Genomic DNA, 11,287 nt, shown 5'->3' on the forward strand with positions numbered 1-11,287 from the left:
CCTCATATCACTATCTTGAGCCATTGTTCTCATTTTCTTGGTTAGTTTAAGTAAAGATGTGACAACTGTCTGGCTAAAGGCTTTTAAAATTTTTTCAAAGAACCAATTTTTGGTCTCATTAATTTTGTGTTTTTCTTCAATTCTCCATTTCATTAGTTTCTGACAGTATCTTTATTCTTTCTTGCCTCCTGCTTTTTTGGGTGTAGACTTATCTTTTTCTAGTTTATTAAGGTAAAAGGTTTCCTTTCTGATTTCTTCTTAGACCTATATTAGCCTTCAGATCCTGCCTGCATAGAACAGAAAGCTCATGAGAGGTGAAAGCTTATGACTTTCCTAGGTGTTTCCTAAGCAGGTATATTGCTTTGGACATGTGTGTGATCATCTAGGTTCTTGGGAATACGTCTAAAATATTCAAAACGTTTTGAACACTTCATTTGAGCATTTTCTCCAAAGCTAGTTTGGTTAGTGTGTTGTTTGCTTCAGTAAATATTTATTGCCTCAAGTAGCAGGGACTAAAACAATTTCCTGTAAATATTTTCAATAAATGTTTTCCAGGTAGCAGCTTTAAAAGTGGGTGAATTTTTAATCAGGCAAAATAAGGACAAGCCTTTTGAGCCAGTCTTCCGAGAAATCATCGGACAGGTCAAATAATTCACTGTGAAGGAATGTTCTACGCTCCCCACCCCATCTCCAGTCTCAGAAATGCAGGCTATTATTTTCATAGCTACCATTGGACTGTGAAGTGAGGACTGACATTTAATGAGCATACTGTTCTCACTGACACCAAGACCAATTTTCTTGCTCTTTGGGGTCCTGTAAACATTTGGTCATTTTCCAGAATTATGAAAAAGTTGATTTTGACAGGTTTCATTGCTGTTATGGAAGGGTGAGATTCCATGGTTTCTTGCTCCACCATTTTCACTGACCTTGCCCTTGGCCATGTCTTTGATAAACAGAGAGCAAAGACAGACAAGTAATTTGTTTCTAGGGCAGAAATGAAACCTGAAAGGAGATTGGGCTATTCTAAGACCAAAATAACTGGTGTTATGACTGGGCTAAGTTTTAAAAAAAAATACTTTAATTAATTTAATACTGACAGCAATCTTTTGAGGTGGAAATTGTTAGTTCCTTTTCTTAAAAGAGAAAACTGACAACAGGGTGGTTAGGTTGCTTTCTCTAGATTATACACCAAGTAAATGGCATAGTCTGATTTTTGATCCCAGGTTTTCTGATTCCCAAAGCCTATTTGTTATTAGTATTACTACTACTACTACTACTACTACTACTACTACTGGGGGTTAAACTTGAGGGTGCTTAACCACTGAGCCACATCCCCAGCCCTATCTATCTGTCTGTCTGTCTATCTCTCTCTCTATAGGCTCTTGCTGAGTTGCTTATGGCCTTGCCAAATTGCTGAGGCTGGCTTTGAACTCACGATCCTCCTGCCTCAGCTCTCAGCCTCTGGAGTCACTGGAATTACAAGCATATGCCACTGCATCTGGCCTGAAGCCTGTTCTTTTTCTTCTTCTTCTTCTTCTTTTTGTTGTTGTTGTTCTTTCCAGTTATACATGACAGTAGAACCCATTTTGACGTAATTATACAACTATGGAATATATCTTGTTCTAAGTCAGACCCCAGGACCTTTCCTTCCCCTTCCTTCTCCTCACCCCTGCTCCCTGTGTTTTTTAATCACTAGGCTACAATTGTACAGGCTGGACTGCCAAATGTTACAGGAGCCTAAGAGAAGTGCAGGCCCAACTCAGCAAAATCAAAAGAGATACAAAAAGCAGCAAACCCTTCTATCACAGGGCGTCTCTCCTGGTGCCAGACTGCCTCATAGGCAGACTAAAATGTTCTCAATGTATTAAGAAAGTTATTTTATTTCCATCTTCAAAACAATGAGATTTTTGTTGGACTTTTAAATACTTATAGTTTAGTTCATTCTATCTATCTATGTATCTAACCACTTACCTATCTGCCATACAATGAGGGGGTCAAGCCACATTAGCCTCCTTGCTGTCTTCTGAATATTTTGAGGATGCTCCTGCTTTTTGAGGTCTTGCTGTTTCTGTTTTGATAGTGGTTGGGGACTTGGAAACTTGTCATTTGGCCCTAGGAGCTTACCAAGACTAAGGCTAATGGTATGGGGTAGATATGGTTCTTTTAACGCTCTGTAGTAAAGACCATGCACTGAAAACACAAGCAGACAGTCATCTTTTCACCAAATACATATTAAGCATCTACTATAGATGTATGTATTGTGTGCTAGGGGCTGGGAATGCAATGATGGAACAATACTACATGAGTCATGCCCAAGAGGATCTGGCAATATACCTGAAGTTTGTGTGCATCCATGGTGGGGAGGAGATGGAGGTAAGAGGTGGTTTTCTTTTATTGGAGAAGGCAGCACACGAGCTTTAGGACATGGATGGACTGTTTCCTAGTTTACTTTCTGAAACTATAAGGAAATCTCTGGAACCTGGTATTCTGTAAAAAGAAAAAAGAGTTTTATTTAGCTCACAGATTTGGAGACTGAAAGTCCATGATCAGGTAGCCCCATATATTCAGCCTCTGGCAAGGGACTGCTTGGCTTCATCACAACATGGCAGAGAAATAGAATGGGAATCAGTCACATGCAGAAGTGGCCCAGTGCATGGAATAGACTTGCTTATAAAAACCTCTGTTGCAGGAACTAACCAGGGTCCTGTGAGACCTACATTAATCCCTTCCAAAGGCACACTCAAAATGACCTCTCCACCTTCTGCTAGGTCCTACCTCTTAAAAGAGTCTATCACCTCTCAATGTTGCTACCCTGGGATCAAGCTTCCAGGGCATGAGCCACTGGGAAACACACTCAAACAATTTGCAAACCATAGAAGACTTGGATGGGTAAGAGATGGCAGGGAGTAATGGACTTGCCTTGCAAAAACAATATAACAAATCGGGGACATCAAATCCAACTTTTCAATGCCATTAACAGGAATGGGATTAATTACACTTGTCAGAACTGGATACACAATATATCAGGGGTCTAACTTGTACCCAATTTTTGTAAGGATGAGAGGCATCTATCTAGATATAAGACCAAAACCAGATTGTTTTATTTAGGTTTTTGTTTTATGCCGCAGTCTGGCTGGGCACAAATCACGAGCCACTGAAGCAGGAACAAACTTTATTTCTGAACTCCACCAGCATGATCCACACACGCTCCCGGGAACTCCTCCCGAAAGCCAGGCGGCTAGTCCAGCCACCAGCAGCCAGAAATATCCGCCGGAAATCCCTCCTCCTGGATTTCCCCAACCAATGGAAACTCTCCGGGAATCCCCACGAGAACTCCAAAGTAGCAGCCAAGTGGTATAGTAATGCCTCGCCTGTCAACCAATACTTTTGGCAAAATGCCAGGGGCCATTCCGACTCAGCTGTGGCTCTCAGCAGTTTTATATGATGACAATCCTTTTCTTCCTGAATTTTTTCTTTTTTTATACAATAATACGTGCACACCTATAATTCCAGAGACTAGGAAGGCTGAGGCAGGAGTATCACAAGTTCAAGGCCAGCCTTAGCAACTTAGAGAGACCCTCAGCAACTCAGTGAGACCCTGTCTCAAAATAAAAAGGGCTGGGCGTGTGGCTCAATCATAGAGCACCTCTGGGTTCAATCTTCAGTACTTCGAAAAAAGGGGGGGAGAGGAATCAAAATATTAAATAATTAATTCTCAGCATGACTTTTATATAAGTAAATAGCTAGGTAGGAATCAAATTACAAGAAAAAAAATACGATCATCTGTTATACTCCTATCCCTCAACCCCCACCCCCCAAGAACCCTGACATTAATCCTTTTGTTTTGCCACTTGTGGCCCTGTGAACAAACAGCAGAAAAAGTAACTGTGAGGTAACTTTAGGATAGGAAGAGGATTGTCAGAGGGTTCATGGTTTACATCCAGAATTATTAAAGGGATGGCAAACATCACCTTGAGGATAGTTAGTGGCCACCACCTCCCAACCACATACAAAACATGCCAAACTACAACTAAACTCAAGAAGTTTACCAGAAAGTGGGTGCTGCCTGTGGTTCTCTTCCCTTCCAGGGAGGTGCTCCATGTGTCCCTTCACTACCTCCGGGTCATCAGCGCTTGCGCAGACGGCAAGATCCGCATTTACAATTTTCTCAATGGAAACTGTCTGAAGGTGATAAAAACCAATGCCAGAGGTGATCCTGTGCTGTCCTTCTTTTTTCAGGGCAACAGGTGGGTGGTAGGTGTGGAGGTTGGAACTGGGGGTAATTGTGTTGGTTGATGCTTTTTGTTCTCCTCTGGGACACTAGCTCTGGATTTCCTACCAGAAGGAGAGAGGGGGCAGTGCCTTTCTCCAGTTTTGGCTGCCATGGAGTAATAAGTCTTGTGGGGAACTAATTGGGCTTTGCAAAAAACCTAGCACTCAGGAAACAATAAGAGTTCATTTTGATTCTTCATTCATTCTTGGTGTTTGGAAAAAAAAAAATCATGTAATAGGTACAATATAGCTCTTCTATCAGGAGCATGGTTCTGGTTTCCCTTTGATTATGTATTTGCCCGCCCAGAGCTCCAACAGCTGTCACTGATACTCAGTTCTGATGGAAAGACTTGTAGGAGGGTCGGGGTGGGAGTTACAGTAGCTGGAGAGCCAAATAGGAAGAGCTTAGCTAGTGAGTTGACAGAAACCAGTACCATGGTGAACTCATTGTATGCAGTACTATACTTATTGTATAATTTCAGAGAGGTAGTATGTGAAAATAAGCACAATTAATTGCCAATTCCACCCTGAGCTCAATTGAGACATCATTTAATCTCTTTGAATTATACTGCTGTCCTTTTAATGAAAGTTCATTAAAACTATTAACTCTCTTAAGGAAAAGTCAGGGCTGGTAATAAGGCTCAATAAATTAACATTTTTCAGTTATGAAATAATACTTCTGTAAAGTATAGGAATGTAGCTCAGTGGTAAAGCATGTGCTTAGCACCTGTGAGGCCCTGGGTTCTATCTCCAGCATTCACTCCAAAAAAAAAAAAAAAAATCAGTCCTAGTCCTAAACTTTTCTCATTCACAGCATCCAAAGAAGATGATTTTCTTTTGGTTTGAATAAAAACAAGCCTGCAAGATATTTCTTAGTGGAATTTGATTCCGTTTCAGTGTTTCTAGTACAAACAGGTCACTTTTCTAGAGAGTTTACACTAACAGTTTAGGTCTTAAAGTTGTAGCCTTTGGAGTGAAAAGGAATCTGTACATAATATTTCTATTTCTTACCTATGGTTACAGAAGTTTGCTTTGTGTAAATGACAAGATGACAGAAACCAGCGGGTGATAAGGAGGCAGTGCTAGGGGCAGAAAGGGCAACTTCAGAGCCTCCTTGTCTACTGGGGCATGTAAGTGGGGATTAGAGAATGGAGGTATCATCCTGCTTTATGAACTACAGATGTTCTGTCTATATGTGGAGTGTGTCCAGAGACCCTGGAGGGATACAGTGAGGGAGTGTGGCCTCTGTGTGTGGAACTTCAGCAGAGCAGAGGAGACATCCCGAGATGTACAGAGTTTTCACTTCCATTGCAATAGAAACAGTGTGTCTGAAAGCTTTGGGTCTTGCAAAATAAAGGAGTGAATTTAAAGACATCTGTGTTTAGAGTATCTAAGCTTCTGCCTTAGGCACCCTAGGTCCTGGGCACTCACTCCAAGAACAGAATCATTGAAAAGACATTCTAATCTGAGAAATGAAGCAATTAGAACATGTGTGCCCCATTAATGCTACAAAGCTAACCCCTCTTGCTGCATGGTCTGACACCTTTCACTGCTCCCAACACTCCGATGACCTCCACTAGTGAGCTTGTGTGGCCATTGCCTTTGGCTGAGGGATGCTATACTCCTTTGGCTTAGGGATGGGATGGGACAGTAACTGCAACCTATATTTTGGTGGTCTGCATGCTCCTTTTGTGGGCAATTTTGTTTTGGTTCCAGGATGGTGGTCAACACCGAGAGAAATATTCTCATGTTCCAGTTTGAGAATATAAAGTGGCAGTACTCCCTGGAAAGAAGCAAACAAAGGAAGAACAAGGATAAAGAAGATGAAAAGGAAGAAAATAGCCTCATGGATGTTCTCTCCAAGTCTAGCACTCAGGTCCACAGCCTGAGAGACTCGATATCCAGTAAACAAATACTGACCCAGGAGTTCCTACCCAATAAAGTCCACAAATCCCGCATCTTTCTGAGTTCAATGAAGTTAACTTCAGGTAAAGGAGCTAATCACAGGCAAGGAAGTTGCATGACAGGACTGGTTTCTTTGTGGGATATTTTGGCTAAGACTTTCTTGATGTAAATCCAAACCCTGCAGGAAGGTAGGAGCCATTCTCTTTGATCCAACAAAAAAATGTTAGCCCGTCAAAGGGAATTTCTTGACTTTTATGACACAGATTTTTGAATTTATTAGAGCTTTGGACAGTAGATAAAAATAGCCTTATTATTTGCCATTAAAACAAAAAACCAAGCAAACAACATTTTTCAGCCCCCAAATCCAAACATATATTACATAATGATTTCCTCAAGATAGAGACAAGAAGTTACTATAAGCAGAAAAATGTTCCATGTAGAATGTCTTATCTTTAGACTTCCAAGTGGTAATGTATGCAGGTGGAAAGTATTAGTTATAAAGCTGATGTGGGAGAGGCATGGCTCACACGATTTATATCATCTAAATAATACAATTACACATGGGTTAGAGTAGCAAGACTCCATCCTTTAATCTGCCCTATGTGGCATGATGTTGGATCCCCAGATCTATAGAGAACACTAACAAACACTTCCAAAAATGTCATACTACAAATAGTCTATTTCTTGAAGAAGTAAGAGTTTTAGATGATGCTTATAGTTTCATAATCAGGAAAATTATGTGGGAGGGAAGTCAGGATGTGACCTAAGCCTTACACATCAGGTGACTACTTAGTTAGTTGTCTGACAATAAGCAATTCAGTGACATTTTTTAAGTGAAAACCACTTGAATTATAAGCCCCCATTATTATTGCTTGTATTATTATTACCATACCCCCATTATTCAGAGCTAACTGAATTATATAGTGATTATAGTTTCTCCCTCAATCTTAATTTAGCTACATTAGTAGAGGTACCTCAAAGCCAAGGGAAGCCAAAATCATCCCAAAAAAGATAGCAAGAAGAAAGCTGGTCCTGTTCACAGGAAAGTAAATGGCCTGGATGATGGGCAAGAGAATTTGGAAGCAAAATGTGAAATAGGAGATAAAATTAATGGTGATAGTTTATTCTGAATTAGTGGCAAGGTCCTCCCTCTCTTCTGTTTTTCAGCAAGTCAGTACTTTTATTTCTGAGAATTTAGAATGGACATAATTGCTGCCTTCCCCTAACAGTGACTGGGTTTCCTAATTGTCCCAGTTACTAACTTGAGGCCACAGAGTGAGAAACTTTCTAAGAGCTGAGTGTTCAGTCCCTGCCATTCAGTCTCCTGGCTTATTGCTCTGTTGTGTCACCAATCTGAGTAAGAACAGAAGAGGATGTAGGAATAGTTGTAGAAAATTTCACGAGAGGGCAGAGATATTTTTGGGTGGGTGGTGGGTACGTGAGATAAGGAGATGGGGGAGAGAGAAATTGGGAAGGGAATTTTAAGAAGTATTGCTGGACATCATCACTAAACTATCCCTTGTTGTTTTTGAAGGACACTGGTAAAAATTTCAGATGCTTTTAAATTTTTTTTGACTATTAGTATAATAGCATTTGAAACAAACTCCCTGCAGAGACCAGTTTCAAGGTAAGATGAAAACACCTCAATTTCATGAGGGCATCCTTATATATACCTGTCTATGTACCTGCACAGGTCTACCTGTATGGTAAAATCCTAGGAGTGAAATTGCTGATCCAAACGATAAGTGCACTTAAAAACTATATAGATAGCTGGGCATGGTGGAAAATGCCTGTAATTCTAGCAGCTTAGCAGGCTGAGGCAGGAGGATCACAAGTTCAAAGCCAGCCTCAGCAAAAGCGAGGAGCTAAGCAACTCAGTGAGACCCTGTCTCTAAGTAAAATACAAAATAGAACTGGGGATGTGGCTCAGTAGTTGAGTGCCCCTGAATTCAATCCCTGGCACCCCCATTCCCAAAAAACTATATATTGCCATGGTTTTCCTTAAAAATGTGGTATCAATTTATAGTCCCACTAAGCATGAGAGCTTCCCCCCACATTCATGCCAACTCTGGGTGTTATCTATCACCTTGTACTTGCTTATATAAGTAAAAGTGGTATTTGCATTTCTTTAAGGTTAATCATTAACAAGCCAAATGTCCATCAGTGGATGATGGATGAGTAGATAATTAAAAATCCATACTATGGATATTACATGATAACTCAAAATTTTATGATGAGGATTTATATATGTATTGACTTTGAAAGAGATCCACCATGTATTATTATGTGAAAAAAGATGAGTTAATGAACAATGAACTTATCATCATCCCTGTTTTATAAAAGGAACAAAATTCTGTTTCATATGTTTTAAATAAAAATTGCTTAATTAACAAAGTAAAGATCAGGGAACAATCCTGAAGTTTCATTCCATCTTAATCTGTGTACTTGAGGATAAAACCTGTTTGACCAAGGTAACTATATGTATAGTACATGGTTACATTTTATCTGCTAGTGTAGTTTGGGGTTTAGAACTTTTTCCTTGGTAGCTGCCAGATTAGACAAATGATTTCTATTTTTTAATTTCTACTTTTTTAAAAATTAAGAATGAGGATATTTCCAGTGTTTCTGTGAGGTATTATAGGGAATGAAAAGCCCACATGGGAGATACAATAGGTTTGCTCATCTGTGAAGATATATTTGGTAATTTAGTGGTTTTAGACATTTGGAGATCTTGACACTAAAGTGATATACTAGAAGCATTCTGTTGCTCTAGCCACTGGATTTTGAACCTGCTGTTATTGTTTGGAAATTTTTGGGAACTTCTCTTTAAGAGCCTGTTTTTATCACTTTGTGATGTTTTGCATTAACCAGGAGTGACATACTCTTTGAAGGCAGGTCTTATTTTAGGAAAAATTCAAATCAATTGGAATCAAATCTGATTAATAAGGTAGAGATCAAAGTTTGCAATACAATCATTGTTGAAAAACATTAGACACATTATTATAAATTTATGTGACCTGTTTTGTGGGAATTATAAAAGAGAAACTTCCCCATAAAAAAATTTTGAAAAGGTGTGGAACAGTGCAATCACATTTGTTGCCTTCAAAATATGCACATCCAGAAGCTAATATACACTTTATACAAGCATTGGCATATTCATTAAGAACTTATTTTGTTACATGATATCTGGTGTCATCATTTCTGATATCATCGGGGACAATTGTCCAAATGATGACATGCCTGTTGGGCAATAAGACCTCAGTGTTGCAGTAATTAGAATGGTTTTCACTTTCTTGTACAAATACTTAATTTTTTCATGGAATGCTGTTTTTGCTTTTGTTTCCCATTTTTCCTTTTGTAAAAGATGATGTGGAAAAGGTACAAGAACAGGGAAAAGTGGAAACTCGTGGAGAATTGATGAGTCGCTTGAAGTCAAAGTCCTGGAAAACCCCTATTTCACCTGACCAGTTCCTCCTGACTGTCAGTGCTCTACAACAAGCCCATAATTCTGGGGAATTTGCCTATCCCCACAGGCCCCAAACCCAAGTCCTTGATGCCTGGGGACCTTCAATTTCATATCCAAGGAAGGTCCTGAATTTCAAAGGAAAATCAATCCAACATGCAGTTGATCGCTTGAGAATCAACAATCATCCCATAGATGTGAAACAAACTAGTACTCCCTTTGAAGTCCAGAAACTGCAGCCCAACTTGAAGAAATCTTTGCATAGTCCCAGAGTCCTGTCCACCGTACCCCAGCCCATGATTATCCGCTCTAGGTTTTCTGACAGATTAAAGAGTGAAGATCAAATAACCAGTTCAATTGAAGGGGCAGTGCCCAGTATGGGGCCCCTGACCAGCATGCAGATCATTAAGCCAAATCATCTGCTGGCTTCCCGACTGGGCACAGCTACCCTGTCTCTCCAGAGAGAAAGGCCTCGCTTCTACACAACCCTGGATCCCCTTCGAATGAACACTGAATTCATGCTGTTGACGGTAAAAGAGGAAAAAGAGTATGGGGAAGCCATGATGAAGGAATACCAGGCCAGCAAACCCACAAGAGTAGATGATCCAGGAAAATCCAGGAAAGCTGCATGGATCCGGAAGGTCAAAGGTTTGCCCATTGATAATTTCATGAAGCCAGGGAAAACAGCAGCCCCTGAACTTGGACAAAATATGTTTATCTAAACCAACCTCAGGAAATTACAATGTCTTAAAGAAACAGAAAACTAGGTAGGTTTGGGTAGTTTTTTTTTTTTTTTAATTCCCTGGCAAGTAATGTGAAAACTCCTAATTATCTTCTTGTGATCAAAGGATTGCTAAAACAGTAAGAAAACAGAAGGACTGGCAGATATTGGCATCTGTATTCCCACTGGAAACCACTTAGCGAGACTTAGGGAAGTCCAATGTCATCGAGTGGGGTAGAGAGGTGATCACTGGAAATGAGATACACGCATTACTACCAATTTCATGCTATGATTCTTCCTATCAAATGGAATGATGGTGAGGTAAGGAAAGAGGCAGAGTAGGAAAATGGTAAGAGTCAGTAAGAGGATGGATGGATGCCAGGACCACCGTTTGAGTTATGTTTCATCACTTGATGTGCTCTAGCAAGTCAAACAACATCTGTTTTCCAAACGGGACAAAAGGCTCCATTCTTACAAAAATGACAACTATGCAATTCAGCCTGAGCATGCACATATGACAAAAATCTCAAGGACAGGTTACAGGGGGCCAGTCAACTTCTTCTCAGGTGCCTTTAAAAGAAGGGTTGTCAAGAGACCATGGAGGCACTCTTGCTCCTCCCATACTCTGTTGGGAACTTTCTTACACTTCTGAACCATAGCCTCTTTAATAAATTTCTGCTTATCTTGGCATTCATGGTGTTCATTCTTTGACTCTGTGGAACATGGATCCAATCTGGATTTCTACCTTGTGAAACAATGGAATTTATCAGGATAATATATTGAAGTTTGTTGGCATTTTTTTTTTAATGAAAGTCCAATGAATCTCAAGAATCTAAAAGAGGTAAACATTCACCAATTTGACATTTGCATGCCTTTCCTTCTCAGAATTCTTTCAGAAGAAAATTAAGCATACATCCTTTGTACAA

General features: G+C 39.9%; 1 protein-coding gene across 1 annotated transcript in view; it reads left to right on the forward strand.

Annotated features, from left to right (window-relative positions):
- Positions 1–10,967, forward strand: part of FBXW10B (F-box and WD repeat domain containing 10B) — a 38,321-nt gene extending 27,354 nt beyond the window's left edge. Inside the window, exons 10-12 of the mRNA XM_081270962.1 lie at positions 4,089–4,247; positions 5,989–6,260; positions 9,542–10,967. Of these exons, the coding sequence (XP_081127088.1) occupies positions 4,089–4,247; positions 5,989–6,260; positions 9,542–10,362 (1,252 nt within the window). The 3' untranslated portion in view covers positions 10,363–10,967. The remainder of the gene's footprint in view (positions 1–4,088; positions 4,248–5,988; positions 6,261–9,541) is intronic.
- Positions 10,968–11,287: the final 320 nt, after the last annotated feature.

The sequence above is a fragment of the Spermophilus citellus genome (genome assembly GCF_964194105.1).
Source record: "Spermophilus citellus genome assembly, chromosome: 17".
Classification (NCBI taxonomy): domain Eukaryota; kingdom Metazoa; phylum Chordata; class Mammalia; order Rodentia; family Sciuridae; genus Spermophilus; species Spermophilus citellus.